Source organism: Eubalaena glacialis, chromosome 15 (genome assembly GCF_028564815.1).
Source record: "Eubalaena glacialis isolate mEubGla1 chromosome 15, mEubGla1.1.hap2.+ XY, whole genome shotgun sequence".
NCBI lineage: Eukaryota > Metazoa > Chordata > Mammalia > Artiodactyla > Balaenidae > Eubalaena > Eubalaena glacialis.
Window position 1 is genome coordinate 64,807,769 of NC_083730.1, and position 15,771 is coordinate 64,823,539.

At 41.7% G+C, this 15,771-nt stretch overlaps 2 protein-coding genes across 14 annotated transcripts in view; one reads left to right on the forward strand and one right to left on the reverse strand.

Moving 5' to 3' along the window:
- Positions 1-7,754, forward strand: part of PRELID3A (PRELI domain containing 3A) — an 82,916-nt gene extending 75,162 nt beyond the window's left edge. Inside the window, exons 6-7 of one of the 2 annotated variants that reach the window (XM_061170327.1) lie at positions 449-512; positions 7,583-7,754. In XM_061170327.1, coding sequence (XP_061026310.1) covers positions 449-512; positions 7,583-7,592 — 74 coding nt within the window. In that variant the 3' untranslated portion in view covers positions 7,593-7,754. Of the gene's footprint in view, positions 1-448; positions 513-7,582 lie in introns of those variants that run through there. The other variant, XM_061170330.1, reaches the window with a different exon arrangement.
- SPIRE1 (spire type actin nucleation factor 1) overlaps positions 514-15,771 on the reverse strand; it is a 210,893-nt gene continuing 195,635 nt past the window's right edge. For 8 of the 12 annotated variants that reach the window (XM_061170314.1, XM_061170312.1, XM_061170317.1 and 5 more), the window contains 7 exons: positions 14,125-14,267; positions 11,711-11,884; positions 7,774-7,911; positions 7,115-7,185; positions 6,567-6,594; positions 6,334-6,470; positions 514-3,751 (listed from right to left, as the gene is read on the reverse strand). In XM_061170314.1, the coding sequence (XP_061026297.1) occupies positions 3,493-3,751; positions 6,334-6,470; positions 6,567-6,594; positions 7,115-7,185; positions 7,774-7,911; positions 11,711-11,884; positions 14,125-14,267 (950 nt within the window). In that variant the 3' untranslated portion in view covers positions 514-3,492. The remainder of the gene's footprint in view (positions 3,752-6,333; positions 6,471-6,566; positions 6,595-7,114; positions 7,186-7,773; positions 7,912-11,710; positions 11,885-14,124; positions 14,268-15,771) is intronic. The other 4 variants (XM_061170319.1, XM_061170318.1, XM_061170315.1 and 1 more) reach the window with 2 other exon arrangements.

The following is a 15,771-nucleotide window of genomic DNA, read 5'->3' on the forward strand; positions in this document are numbered from 1 at the left end:
TTAAGATATGTAAAGGGCTAATGATGCTCTATATTTAGTTAACATAAAGACAAAAGAACTTTCCTAAATTCATTCTGGGTTTAATCTTCCTAATTTTTTCTCGACCCTTTAAGAGCTACAGCAAGAAATTTTCTTCATTGGACATTTTAAGAATATATACCTTGAGGAATTCGATTGAGGAAAAAAAATAAAAGCTTTATCTTTCTATACATAATTTGTCTCCATAGATGTGACTTCTTATATAATAAGTGTTATATATACTATTTATAGATTTTAGTTTCCTACCCTGCTGAGCTGAAAAAGGAGGCAGGCTGCTCGGTGACACAGCAGAGTTACAGTGACTGCTCATTTTCATTTATTTTTCCAGTGTGGTCCTCGTAGATTGTATTTCTCAAGCTGATCGTAAACGGCTGATGTCATATAAATATATCTTGTCTTCCCAACCTAGGTGGTTTCCAACAGCTAGTTACCAAAAGACATCATCATTTTACAACAGGAACTCCACACAGAAGGTATGATGGAAAGTCATTTATTTTCCCCTCGATAAATTTTAAAATAAAAGACTTTAATGGAAAACGTTTAGTACTGTCATGTCACGCTGAATGCCAGCAGTACCTTGACTTTTATACACACAGGAAGCCAGGTCAACGTGTACACATTTCCCCATGGCCCTTCAACAGTTTTCCATGTACAAAATTGTCCGCTATTTTGCTTTAGCAAACAGCAACATAATTTAAAACTTTCATGTCTCCTATGTGAGACCTAAAATCAGTCCAACATTTATTAATACAGTTAGAAAAATAAAAGCCTTAAAAAATTCATGGTATGAGCTCACGGTGCTAATCACATGACGTGAGTTTATGAGTTCATGGGATCTCATCAAATGTAAGATCATTTAAAAAACTACATAACAACTTTCTGGTTTAATTTGAAAGGCTTAAGACTTGAAATCTAGTAAGACTGTTAAGTCGATGTACAAATCAATTACTTGATTTAACTTTTACTTGCCTTGGGAGAGTTAATTCTCATTGTCCACTGAATGAACGCCTTTCAAATATTAATAACTATATTACAGTATTTACAAGCTTTCTTATCTATCCTGAACTGATAGAAAGTTCAGCTGTGAGAAGGGTGAGCTCATGAGGCAGGGGATGCAAGGGAGGGTGTGAGCCTGGAGGGAGAGGGCGAAAGTGAAGCCCCCCGCTGGGATACATCAGGCTCTAGGAGACCAGCCAGCCAATGACGCTGTTGTTGTCAGACCAGAAGTAAGTGCCAACAACCAGGACAAAGAGGCGGCCTGGGAAGGTGTGTCATCCCAGTAGGAAGGGAGGAAGGAAGCTAGGCCTCAGGTCAAACGAGGCTGAGGACTGAACGCATGCCCCACAGGCTGGCAGTGAATGACCCTCTGGAAGTTACCTGATTTGGTTGAGGTGCTGGGGATACATGCCGTGGATAAGGGAGGGGGTAAGTGCAAGAATTTGTTTTGGCACCAGATAGTGATGCTGATTTGATTTCTACAATATTAGCTGTTCCATGTGCCTTTTTCTACCATACTTTCTGCAAACTGTCCCACGGAGACCTCCCACCCACTTGACCTCTTCAATACACTTGGCAAAGCCCGTTAGTGCTGTGGACGCTCTGCTAAGAGGCGCCCACGATGCCCAGACAGCCTGCACAGTGTCACAAACCTGGAGAAGTGAAGTCAAAGACTAGATGTGCTAGATTTTATGTGCCTTGTGAATGTGGACGGGATTCTCATTTGGGGGGTTTAGTTTCTTGTGTTTTAATAACACCTGTAAACTAGTCGTTATTTTAAAAAGCACACTCTCCTAGGTCTGGTCTGTGCATGGATACAAACACCACCCCATCTCCCTTGCACCCTTCCTGGTGGTTGTTTAGAAGCTGCTCACGCCAAAATTTTATAAATGAGATTCACTCAATATAATGTTTAAAGCTCTTATGTGAGAGTCTTTAAAACTTTAAACATTTCCATAATCAGTAAGGGTTCTCTGGTGGCCCACTTTTACATGCAAATACAGACAAACTGTTAACATGCATTACTTCAGTCAATTGGTAAAGTTTATTTTGTAAGTGTAAGTAATTTTAAGCCATTTAGTAATTTATAAATTTCAGTTACGTAAAACCACTACCAGGGCAGTTCTGAGGTATTACTGTTAATTCGCTATAGAAATGTTCCTGTACTGTGAGGTGGTGTGAAGTGTGACTGCCCTGCCTTTTGGTGAGCGGTGCTGTCACGGCGCTGACGACAGACGTGTCCTAGAGAGCGTTCAGGAAACTGCTGTGCATGTGCATTAACCGAGCTTCCAAACATGACTGGCAATTTGAGTGGCTGGTCTGCCGAGCGAACCAAAATCATAAAGACGGCCACGGAATGGGCCACACAAGTCGAGAAATGACAGGTGTACGGTGCTGCCTCAACCTGGCTTCATCAAAACCCGTCCTACTCAAGTCACTTACAAGGAGAACGTGTGCAAAAAGCATCCACAAAGCCTATCAGCAGGTTAATTTTAAATGAACTAGACCATGTTTTTTCTTTTAAAATTCATTTATAAAAATAAATTTCAGTTTGAGAACTGAGGTACCAAATTGTGGCTTAATTTAGTCGTGATGGCGAGACTAAAGTTATGAAAACCGCGGTTGGAAATGTGGGCGCTCCAGCTCGTTCCCTGCGGCGTGGCCGACGCACTCACAGCCCTTCTCCTATTGGCCAAAAATACTCAACTTCTGGACAAACTTCTAGCCTGCCCTTGTCCCCAAACGCCACAAAACTTTAAATCTTAGACCTCCAATATAAAACTACTAGTAACCATAATACATTCAAGCTAAGGAAAGCCCTGCACCTGCCTCAAGAGACACTGCCCCACTGCCCAGGCACAGACACAGCGTGGAGGACATGGGCGCCCACTTGAGCGTACAGCTTATTCAGATGCGTTGTACTGGAGCACGGAGTAAAGTCCCTCCCGAGTCTTTATCTCAGAGCAACAATAATTTAAAACCAGTTTGAGAGCATGAGCAAATCCTTGTAGGTTCTGTGCTGTGAGACGGTAACAGCCTGTCCCAGCCTCCAGGGATCTGTGTGCATCAGGTAGGAACACTGTCAGGTGGAAATGCCAATATGACTTACTGCTTAGACTGTGCTGACTTCGACGCCTGTGTTTGTTAGACCGATTTCTCATACCAGAAGCTTTCTGCCTCAGTCAGAAAATTATTTGAGGGACAGTAGAGAACTGAACTAAGGAAAAAGTTCCTGGCCTCCAAATCCCCACACACAGAGAAGCAAATTTCAAACTACTGTCCTCTCTCAGTGCAGACAAGGGACTGGCTGATATGAACACAGTGTTCAGTCTGTGGAACAGTGTGATGCAGCAAAACCCTGATCTCATGCAAACCCGAACCAGTTAACTGCGGCGAGAAGACAGCCCCGCTCAGTGTTCTCTCGCGAATGCGACTCTGCACACGAATGCACGGGGCTCAGACCTCACTGATGGTCCTCTCTGAAGGGCAGTACTCCAAAGGGCCTGCTGAGGACACGTAGAAAGACTGCGTTTTCCTTTTCAATCGGGCTCTTTTGTTGGCCAGCACCAGGCTATGCCGGCTTGAGTTGATGATTTCTGAAATGAACTTTTTGCAGTCTACACACACCTCCATGGTGCTCCAGTCCTCCATCAACTCTTTGGGAAATTGGAGTTCTTCATCTGATTTGTCCACAGACTTGGATTTTGAGGACAGTCTGGAAAAAAACAAAACATGTACAACATCCATTATTGTTACTTATAGTTCTACTGCAATACTAAGAAAATATGTGCAAAAAAAGTAAATCTGTTGGCAAAACATGATGGAATGGGTGGGTGATTTAGTCATGTCAGTTTTGTCCAAAGAAGTTATAATTGGCAACAACTTTCCAAATATTTTTGGGGACTTCTCTGGTGGCACAGTGGTTAAGAATCCACCTGCCAATGCAGGGGACACAGGTTCGATTCCTGGTACGGGAAGATCCCACATGCTGCGGCGTAACTAAGCCCGTGCGCCACAACTACTGAAGCCCATGTGCCACGACAACTGACCCGTGTGCTGCAACTACTGAAGCCTGTGTGCCTAGAGCCTGTGCTCTGCAACAAGAGAAGCCACCGCAATGAGAAGCCTGCGCACCGCAATGAAGAGTAGCTCCCGCTCACCACAGCTAGAGAAAGCCCACACGCAGCAAAGAAGATCCAACGCAGCCAAAAATAAAAAAAATAAAGACATGTCAAATTACTAAAAAAAAAAAGAAACAAAATATTTTTTAAGAAAGAAACCAGGAAACCTTTTATTAAATAATAATATGGGACTTCCCTGGTGGCGCAGTGGTTAAGAATCCACCTGCCAATGCAGGGGACACTGGTTCGATCCCTGGTCCGGGAAGATCCCACATGCCGCGGAGAAACTAAGCCCGTGCGCCACAATTACTGAGCCTGCGCTCTAGAGCCTGTGAGCCACAACTACTGAGACCGTGTGCCACAACTACTGAAGCCTGTGCACCTAGAGCCCGTGCTCTGCAACAAGAGAAGCCACTGCAGTGAGAAGCCCACGCACCGCAACGAAGAGTAGCCCCCACTCGCTGCAACTAGAGAAAGCCCACGCGCAGCAACGAAGACCCAACACAGCCAAAAATAAAAATAAATAAATAACGTTATATAAAAAAAAAATACTACTACTAAAAGCTCTTAGTATCCCTTCTAGAATTTTTGGAAAATAGGATATTCAGAGTATTCACCTGACTACTATACATAGATCATGAACTTTAACAACCGAAATGAAATGAAGTACAGTTGCTAATCTCTCTGATGATTCAGAGAGAACTTCAGGTTCTTTCTCCAGTGACCCTGTGTCATGGTTAATGAACATTAGTTAACTGTAGATGGTAGGTCAGACTACAAGAAACTGAAGTAAATTTATCTTAATCCTACGACAAATCCTGAAAAATTATCTTTGGACCAACTTTCTTTTCATTTTCGTATTTATCAAATGTGCTTCCCCCTCCACAACAATTCTCTATATCTGGGTGACTGACTATTTGGATTCCAGAGAGCTGGAGTTAACTAGACCAACATCATCATAAATGTTTTGGGTAGTTTTTGGAAATAACTAGGAACCATCTACTCATTCACTATTTTAATTAAACCAAACAGGAACGTAGAGCTAGTGCAGGAAAGAACAGACTGTAGTTCGCCTGCCCTGAGCCTGTGGACAGCAGCTCATACTCAGAGGTCAGGATGGGGACTGAGCACAGGGGCAGGAACCTCGGGTACAGGTTACTGCTGGGCTCTCAGCTCCCTCACCTCACTGTCCACAGACCCTGACATGCAGAATGGCCACTGTCCAGCATCTGGCACCAACACCAGTGTCCCTCCCAAACAGGGGGCCGCTGGTGCATAAAACCCCAACACCCTGGGCCCTGCCAGCGTGTGGTCTGACCTCCTGTCTTTCTTAAGGACCAACACTAACCTTACTCTGCATTAAATGCAAAGGGCTTGATATTTGGGCACCTTTTTTCTTTTAAATTGTCAGCTCTTGGGCTTCCCTGGTGGCGCAGTGGTTAAGAATCTGCCTGCCAATGCAGGGGACATGGGTTCAAGCCCTGGTCTGGGAAGATCCCACATGCCGCGGAGCGACTAAGCCCGTGAGCCACAACCACTGAGCCTGCGCGTCTGGAGCCTGTGCTCCGCAACAAGAGAGGCCGCGACAGTGAGAGGCCCGCGCACCGCGATGAAGAGTGGCCCCTGCTCGCCGCAACTAGAGAAAGCCCTCGCACAGAAACGAAGACCCAACACAGCCAAAAAATAAATATAAATAAATAAATTTATTAAAAAAAAAATTGTCAGCTCTTGGCATAAAGCTTTATTTCTGCCTTTACAATAGGAAAGTAAGCCAAAGTTATCACAGACTACTGTAAACACAGGATTAAAAAGATTTTTTTCAAAACTAAAGAAGGAGAGAAAGATTAGACTGTTAGGTGCAAGTTTTCAACTCCGTTGAAAACAAGGTCAGTTTTAAAGATGACTTTTAAAGGACACACAAAAGTAATTACTTCCAAAGTAGAAAAAAATTAAACTGTGAGATTAAGTATCTTTCAGGGAGCTAGCCATCATCCCTTGTCATGTGACCTTTGGCAAGTTTTGGAGATTTGTGTACAAGTCAAAACTATATTAAAAGCAACCCACTCACCCACCCACCCAAACCCCTGCAAGTCAAAACCCCACCATATCACCACAGTCCTCAAAAGAGCTCTCGTCTTTCACAAAGGATGCTCTGGAGACCCGGCCCCTTGCTCACCTGGCAATGCTCCGAAGTGGCCGATGGTGGCCAGTGGAGGGTTTTTCTGGCCTCATACAACTTTCCCCTCTCTGCAAGGCAGAAGGTCCCAATGAAAAGATAGGAAGGGTGGAGTATGGCTTGGAGGGCAGCCGCATCTAGTATCCCAAATAAAACTGAGAATGAGCAGTACTGTTAAAGAGGCAGAGTCAATAAAATTAGCACAAGTTGTGATTTCACTAAGCTTAGCTTACCTTTTTGCAACACTGTGAGCACACCGGCCTGTACACAAAATCAGAAGTGTTACTCAGCGTGATAACCATGAAGGCAACTGCAGAGTTAGAGAAGCCGCAGGCTGCGTGGCTGTGAATTTCTACAGTAAGTCCCCTGGACACTCTGCTTCTTCTATCAGAACGTAACAAACTGAGACAACTGGATTGCCAAAAAGACAATCACACTGTAAAACTTAACTCTTACACTGTGTCCTATGAAAGGATCAACTTACGTCTGTTTGGGATTTTCTTACTTGTCTATCCTGGGATCACGTGACAGTCACGTCTATTTTTTTCTGTTCAAACATGACATATTATTATTAGACCTATCTTGGATATGAAAAGAAGCACATGCAGAGAAACTTTCCAGGCTTAATATCAAATAATTGTCCACTCTTGAGGCAATCACTATTACTAACTTACAAGCACAGCACATGATAACAGACTGGATTATTTCTAATATTGTTCCTCAGAGAAAAATGATGAAACAGTGGATCCTTGACTGCTGTCATCAATTACAAAAGCCTTACCTCTTACAGAACTGACAGGTATAAGACCAAGTGAAGAAGGAAAATCTCCTGGTTCGGCAACAAAAGCAGAGCTAAAAAATAAAAATTTTAAAGGAGAAAAAGGCATTGCCAATAGTTAATTTCCTAATTTGCATGTTTGTACACACATTTATATGTGGAAAGTTTAGTAGACAAAGGGAGAAGAGCATTTAGAGACCCTTTTATTAAGTTTGGTTCTGTGATAATTATAATCTGCTCTGTATTTGATTATAATTCTACCTTTAAATGGTAATAAAAGGCCACAGTTCTCAAGGGTCTTGCCACCATGGAATCAACCTGAAGAAGGTTCTGAAAAAGTCTTCTCTGTTTCTCAGATACATTTTCTCTACAATCCTTTAAAAGTATAACAACTAAGGGCAGACCTTGTTTTATGAAGGCATACCATTATTTATTATGGTGGTTTTAACCTTCTGGTTTTCAATTTCTCAGGGAGAAATAAAAATACTCACTTTCGTGAGCAAGGCAGAAGAGGGACTGCCTGCCACGGGGTAAGCCTCTTACCTCCTAGAATCCCCCCAAAGTCCTATGCCATCTGGCCAGCAGACAGTGTCCTCAGGGGACACGCCTGTGACTGACCGATCTTCTAACCCTGCTGATCCACCAACTGTAAGTGGCTCTACCTTTCCTTTTTTCAGAGCAGTGTAGACATCTTTATACTGTTGGTATTTTTCCAGCTCTGCCTTCACCAGGACCTGACGAATATGCATCACCTCCTCCACAGTAAGTGCTAGGCATTCCACTGGGTAGCAGAATTCCTCCTGAAATTCAAAATTCCACATGAATAAGAAGCTCCCACCACCCTTCTGGCAAGGCAAAGTTCCCCTTCAGATCAGTCACCTGGTTAGTAGCTTCAGAGAAGAAAAGAGGTTTCCCAGTAAACACTGGAGCAGAGCTGGCTCACTCTGGGGACCACACAATTTCTAATTACACTGAGACAAGAGATGGCAGAAAACTTCCGGGGACCATGTGAAACACTAAAATTTCCACTGAAATTTCCAATTAATAAAATTTCCTCACATTTGTTTAGATGTTTTGCCTCAGGTATCTCTATTTCATGAAGTGGAGCTACATATCTATGCATTGAAATCTTGGGAAAAAAATGTTATTGTTCTAAACCAAATTTCTGTCAGTTTTCTCCTATGATTACACAAAGATATTATTTCATTTTGTGTTGTATATATCTGCTAATAGATAAATAGCAAATCTACAACATTGGTACTGTTTTAAAAACTGATTTGTGGTACCCAGAATAGCCAAAAGAAGGTGGTTAGTAATTGATATTGAGAAGCGTTATTTAGTGGTAAGTTACATCAGCACAGCCTAAAAACTCCTAACAGTGTGAGTGGAACTGGACCTGGAAGCCAGCAGGTACTCCCGTCAGGCTGCCCCACACTCTCCAGATCTCTCATCACTTTTAAACAACTGCGGAAGCACAGTCCACACTGGACAGATGTGGAGACACTCAGAGAACTCTGACGATAAATATCGAAGTTGGCTGTCTTGTGTTAATGGTTTCCCTAACAACAGTGGAGGAAGATGTTGATGTAACTGATCCCACTGAATAAAGAGCCTCACACCATCTGCTCCCCAGCCGGCCCTGCACTTGATTGGTGGGCCCAGTAGAAAGACAGAACGGTTTTGTGCGCCCGCACCCTGCTGGGCTTCACAAGGGCCATTGTGGCAGAGCGACACAACCCCGATGTCCTCGGTGTACACACGCTGTAACTCACGCCCACACACACAATAGTGCTGCGCACAGGCATTCTGGAATCAAACAAGCCAAAGGAGACAGCACAGGATGATGAGTGCAGTCAGTTTATGGAGTTTTAACATTTAGTTCTGTCTTTCAATCAGAGAAAAACAAAAATAAATCTAGGTTGCAAACTTGAAAAACATTAGCATTTACTAAAAAAAAAAAAAAAGTAGTTTGCAGAACTACTGCTTCTTACAAATAATCAATACAAAATCATCTCTGTTCAAGCCAACTTAGGGAAGATTAAATTTGCTAAAAATGTTTTGGAAAAGATTCTGCAATTGAACGTTTAAGATGAAGAGCTTAGTATCTGGAGGGTAGGAGGATAATTCATGTGCTCTAGGATGTCTGAAATACTCAGAAAAACCCACCATCACCCAATTTTCTTTCAACAGGAAGAGCTTTCAAAGTTAGCATGTCCAATATTTCCTGAGCTTCGCTTGACCCTGAGAACAGAGTGTGGGAACGGGCTCGCCTCCGAACGCTGGGCATCACAACTGTGCACAGATAGTAGGGTCAGCTGCACACGTCTGAACAGCGACTTTTCTCAGCTTCTGACATAGTTCATAAGTATCCCTACAGTCATCTTTATTCATCAGCAACAAGCATGACTATCGTACATTTTCTGACAGTTACCTATGTGACAAAATTGCTGAGCTGGAGTAAAATAACGTATGAATCTAGCAAACAAGCAGAAGACCACTCCCTGAGATTGGCTGTCGTGTATTAGGAAGATGGCGATGGTGCCAACGTCACAGCTGCGACGCCTGGGTGGTGGGGATGCTCCACACACAGCAACCCAGACAGCCTGCAGTTCCCGCTCCTCAGTCTCAAGTCATAAAAGGGCCCAGTCAAGCACACTTCCAACTTACTGATTTGACCCATACACAAATCCAGTGTTCCATCAGATGTAATAAGAAATTGTGGATTTTTTTGTGTTCTTGTTCTTTTTAAAAATTTCAAGCAGATTACCCTTTAGTAAAATACCTTCCATCAGGTCAAATGCTAATGTTTTAATTCTGGTGCTTTCCCAAGGACAACAAAACTTTAATGCAACATGAAAGAAAATAATAGTTACTAGAATAGCTTTCATTATTTTTTTCAACTGACAAAAAATATTAATTCAACATCCCCAAAGCCAAATTAAACCTTAACAGATCTTGCTGAGATGCTGATGCCCCAAAATGTGAAGAGCACTCAGGGTTCTACCCGTGAGCCGAGCCCTAGTCCCCGTTGTTATGATGGGCCGGTCACGCCTGCAGCAGGCACTGACCTCAGTTCATGGCATGGACTCCAGGGACCAGAGCAGCACAACTCTGATTCTCTGGCTGCTCTGTGCTTCAGTGTGGCTTCCAAATTTAGGAAAGGGAAGCTAAATCTTAAAGAGTTTTAATAGAGATTACAATATACTGTAGGAGCAGATGTGCCTTTAGAACTCACTGTTACGTACGTCACTAAAATGGCTGAGTTTTTGTTAAATATTCTGGTTATATTTACCATTCAAAAGGGGTCAGAGTTAGGGAGCACAGAAATCAGAGAGCATGGTGTATAACCTGGTTACTGAGCCAGAGAAGTGGAAATGGTCATATTTTATAGAGTGTTCTAGGTTAGCAAAAACTTCATAAATAAGTAGCAGATATTTGACGATTATCCAAAACAACCATCGGTTTTTGTTTCTAATAAACCAAAGGAAGGCAGATTTAAATAAAAATAGCAAATATTAAGTTTAATTACTCTTTTTTCAAGTTCACTTTTAAATTTCAAGGTGAATTCTCTGTCTAAAGTCACATGTAGACTTAGTAGGCAGACTGTTTGGGGAGGGTTGAAAATAAAAATAAAATGTCAGCAGATATTCAGAAACAGCAGCAGGAGGGACAGGATTAAATGCCACCTCCGCATGTGACCATGTGCTCACAGGGCCAGATCTAAAATGAAAAAAAGAAGAGATTTATCCTGTATTTCACGGCAAATAAAGAGAAAGGAATCTGTTGTACTTCATTTACATTCAGTCTCTTTTCTAAACCAAGATGGGTCATAAATAAAAACAAAGAAACCAGCTGCTGGTTCGCTTATCCAGGACAGGTCTGGTAAACAGAGGACTGTGGAGAGCCGGGCTGGGCGGCTGCCGACACCTGGTCAGCAGGTCAGCAGCTCGGGTCACACTGGGGGCAGGGGAAACCTCAATATGGTCCGAGGCTTTTTATCCCACTTAAGTTTGGAAACTATTATACTTCCTTTAAAAAATGTATTCTGTATGAAAATCTCAAAAACAATACAAAATGAGAATTATTTAAAATATTTTAAATAATCACATCAATTAAAAAAGACTTCAAATTTCTCTCTACAGAGAAGCACGGTGTTTTTTCATAACAACCACATAATATCCTGACCATCACAACACAGCTTTAAAGGTGCTGGAGAAGAGAAAGAGTGCCCGAGCCTCCCTGGCCAGGCAGCTGAGTATATGGGCAACGGCTCTTCTGAGGGTGGGGCGGCCCTGGGCTGGGGGACGGTCCTGATCGGGGGGTGGGGTGTGGGGGAACGTGGTTCAATCAGGGGGCTCAGAAGCACCGCCCACAGCCCCTCTGCTGATGCCGCTGCATTCTGAGTTTGTTGTCCTTTCACTATCGTCCCGTCAATTGAGATCATGGTGTGATCTACGCATCTACCAAAGATTGGAATCAACAGTCAGAAGCAAAGTGTCCATCTAAGCTGTTAATTTTTGCAGAGTGCGGTAGCTGAGGGATCACTGCCAAAGAGGCAGAGAGGAAAATAATTCCCAGAACCAGCAGAAAGAGGCCAACCTTTGCGGATTTCCACCTGCTGGTAAAAGCTCTCTCACACAGATAATACATAGCCCCTGCTACCCCCAACAAGGCTGCCTCCAAAGGGTGAGAGCCGAGCAGAGAAGCTGTTTGAAGGGTAGAAAAAAGCGGTCGGAAAGGTGTCCTTGGCCATACTCTGGTTATCCTAGGAACCTGAACAATAGATAAAGGAAAAGAAAACGGCAGGGGAAAAAGAAAAGGAGAAAATAATGCTGAACATGAGTGACCTACAAATAGCGATTACAGAGCATGAAACAAAAATAAAACAAACACCACGGAGGACGTTAATGGTAGATTCCACATGCAAGTCCATGCCATCGTCTGCATCCACATGTATCAATCAGGAGCCCAACCATGCCTAGAGAACCTCAGAGTTCACACGGCAACACTTAAGCTTTCTGGAACTCGGTTGTCCTGTGAACACTGAGTCTCCTGCACACGGGCTCCGCGGGATGCAGGCCAGAGGCGAATGCAGAAACACACACCACACAGCCGCCCCTCCCCCGGTCGGTACTTAAAGACAAGTCGCCTTCATTTAGAGGCATCACCCACAATCATCTGACCAAATGATGAAAAGAATTACACTTTCAACATCCTAAGGAAAGGGAGGAAGATACAATAAAAATGAAAATGAGTAACAACAAAGACATTTCTGCCATTTTTAGCTGAGAGCTTATAAATACAAAACGATTCCATGTTTTCTAAAATATAGCTAAAATTTTAAATTATCATACTTTTAAAAACAATACTTACCAAGCTAGATGGCACTACCATTAAAGGAGTGTGATTTTATGGATTTCCCAAGATGAGCTACTGGCAAGAAAAGTCAGGACTTTGATCTGGAGGTTCTTTTGTTTCAGCTGGTGTCTAGAGGAACTTCGGGGGCAGAGTTCTGTGCCGACCACAGGTCTCCCCTGCCTGCTCACTGAGCCCCTTCTCCGCCATGGCATGTGGGTTGTATCTTCCTCTCCTTCTCCACAAAAAACAACTGACAGCCGGACCACACACATACTGAGTTCCCCTTCGCCAGGAAATATACCTCACGGGCCTTTCTTGGTAAAGCTTCCATCACTAGCCAAAAAATCCTTGTAGTTGATCTGACAGTTTCTTTATACTGATAATTTTAAAATTTAAGTCTAACCTCAACAATGATGTCATATGATCACAAGGCCAGGTACACAGCTGAATGCTAAACTGACTTCTAGGAAAAGCTGTGAAGAAAAGAATTTCCTAATCTTTGGACTTGTGGGAAAAAAAAACCCAAAGGAGTTCTCTCTTTTTCAGTTGTGACAATATTTTTCAGGTGTGACAATAACTGTGTATTTTGGTAAATAACTTATTAACAGAAGTCTTTGGATTTTAAACTTTGAACATGTCGGGTTAGAGTTCTGTTTTTCAGTTGGTAAACCACTGATGAGGCTGTATTTCACCATATATCAGTGTGTGGAGATTATTTAGGAGTTAGAGGAATCCTAACAGGAGTTGCCACGAAATCATTAGTTCTTTAATCACATTATTTGGGAATAGAGAAGACTGATCAAATTTCAACACTATCAGTGTAGTTCAAACTTCGTTTCTTCACAAGATCCATACTATCTCCCTTCACCTGGATGGAGGGACCTCTATCACTGCTTCATTTGAACCCCTGATGATTCATCACAGCCTAAAAGTATGGACTGAGTGTAGTCCAGTGTTTTATTCATGAGAATCTGAAGAACGATTAGGTATCGGGTTGGCTGCTGGTAGAATTATTGACTGAAGCCCTGCATCGTGCCTGCAAGTATTTCAGAAGTCAAGTGGGACAGAAAGAATCTTCGCAGGCTTCCTCTGGCTGGCAGACCTGTTAGCTCTTCCTGGAAGGGCCTTGTGTGCCACATCCCCTGTCTGAGAAATGAGTAGCCACTACATGAGCCTGGAAGTCTCCGGAAAACAGCAAAAACTGTCAACCCGTCCAAATAGCTGCTTTGGCTCCAATATCACAAAACATGCTTGAAAACAATGAACAATGGTTTTTCATGGATCAAAATTCTCCCCTTGGACCTCTGCCTCAATAAAAGAGTCTACTGTAGTCAGACTTCACTAAGTTTTCTGTTTAGTTTCAACAATTTTTAAGTGGATTAATGCCCTTTGAAAGGAAGAAAGTATTTCTTTAATAAATATCCATACTTTCAACCATTAATAAGTCTTCTGGGAAAAAAAAAAAGTACTTTAAACGAACAAAGAATGGTCAGACTTCATTTGGGTTACTCTTAGGTTTGGTTTTCTGTAGCTACTAAAAACCAATAAGGTTATTTAAAGTTCAGTCTAGCTTTTAGAAGCTTCTCAAGGAAGCTAATGATTCCAGACCCTCTAACTGCTCACAAGTTACTCTGCAGAGTCTGTCGGTTACTTACGAGAGACCGGGAGCTCTGCCTGGACGCTGGCAGGAACTGTCTCACGTTAGTGGGTGTTTCCTTTTCAATGGAATGTCGTCTCTGGGGTGGCTGCCGTCGTTCTGGCTGGGGTGTGGAGGATATGGGCAAGAACTTTGGAGGGTCTAAAGAAACGGAATGAACCACATTGAAATCAACTCTCTTATAAAAAAAACTTAGGTTTTGAATTTCTAACAGAAAACCCTTTGTTATTTGTGACAAACACTGCATTCAAAGATGAAGTGTTTATTTTGTTGGAGAGGTATATTAAGATTGGAGGTCCCTAGGGGGATACTGGAAGGACTGTTATAGAAGAATCTTTGCAAGATAAACTTGCTACATAAATAGGAAGGAAAAGGAAAAAACAGTTTTTAACATTCATTCAAATTCATGCATAAAACACAATATAAATAGTCTCTCAGATTTGTAATACAAATGCCATGTTATTTTCCACAGAATTTTGCAATTAAAGAGTCTCAGGCTTTACTTAAAATTTTTTTTAATTGGACAAAAGACTTGTATTCAATAAAAAATTTTAAGAGCAAAAAATTCAAGAAATAGATCTTGGGCTTTATTTTAAAAGCATGTAAAAATTATGTATTCTGTGTGTCAAATCATACCAAAATTCTCAAGTGTACCCTCCTTTTACATTCTCCTTTTTGAAAATAAAATATGAAAACTCTTTCTTCTTGATGTGTATCAAGACATTTTATCCTTAGGTTTAAATCAAGCTTTATTTAAATTTCAAAAAATAAATTCCAGCTTCAACGTTAATACTATATATGCTACTGCTCCTCTGCCTAGGAATATTTGGGGACAGGGTTTAAAAGGAGAATGTCTCAGGGTCTGATTCACATTTTGGAAACATAAGGAGGACAACAGAAATCATTTCTGCTGTCAGAGCTTTACTTCTGTTATTGATTTCTAATCAATTGGTAGCCACCCCAGCTCACTTTTGGTTACTCTCTGCATGGAATATCTTTTTCTATCCTTTCACTTTCAATCTGTTTATGTCTTTGCATCTCAAGGAGTCTCTTGTACACAGCATGTAGTTGGATCATGTGTTTATCCATTCTGCAAATAATCTGTCTTTTGATTAGAGAGTTTAATCCATTTACATTGAAAGTAATTACTGATAAGAAGGGACTTACTTCTGTCATTGTGCTATTTGTTTTCTATATGCCTTATAGCATTTCGTTCCTCATTTTCTGCATTCCTGTCCTCTTTTGTGTTTAGCTGATTTTTCATAGTGAAATGTTTAAATTCCTTTCTCATTTACTTTTTGTTTATATTCTATAGCTATTTTCTTTGTGGTTACCATAGGGATTATATTTAAGATCCTAACTTCATAACACTATAATTTGGATTAATACCTGCTTAACTTCAGTAACACAAAAATCCTCTGCTCCTATACAGCTCTGTCCGCATCCCTTTTAGTTCATGGTGTCACAGAATTACATTTTTATATATTGTCTGCCCCAAAACAGACTAATAATTCTTTTAAATGCTTAAGTCTCTCAAATTATATAGAAAACAAGATTTGGAATTACAAACCAAAGTTACAGTAAAACTAGCTTTTATACTAATAGTTCTTTTTTTCTTTAAATGTATTAGTTTGTTAAATCATGC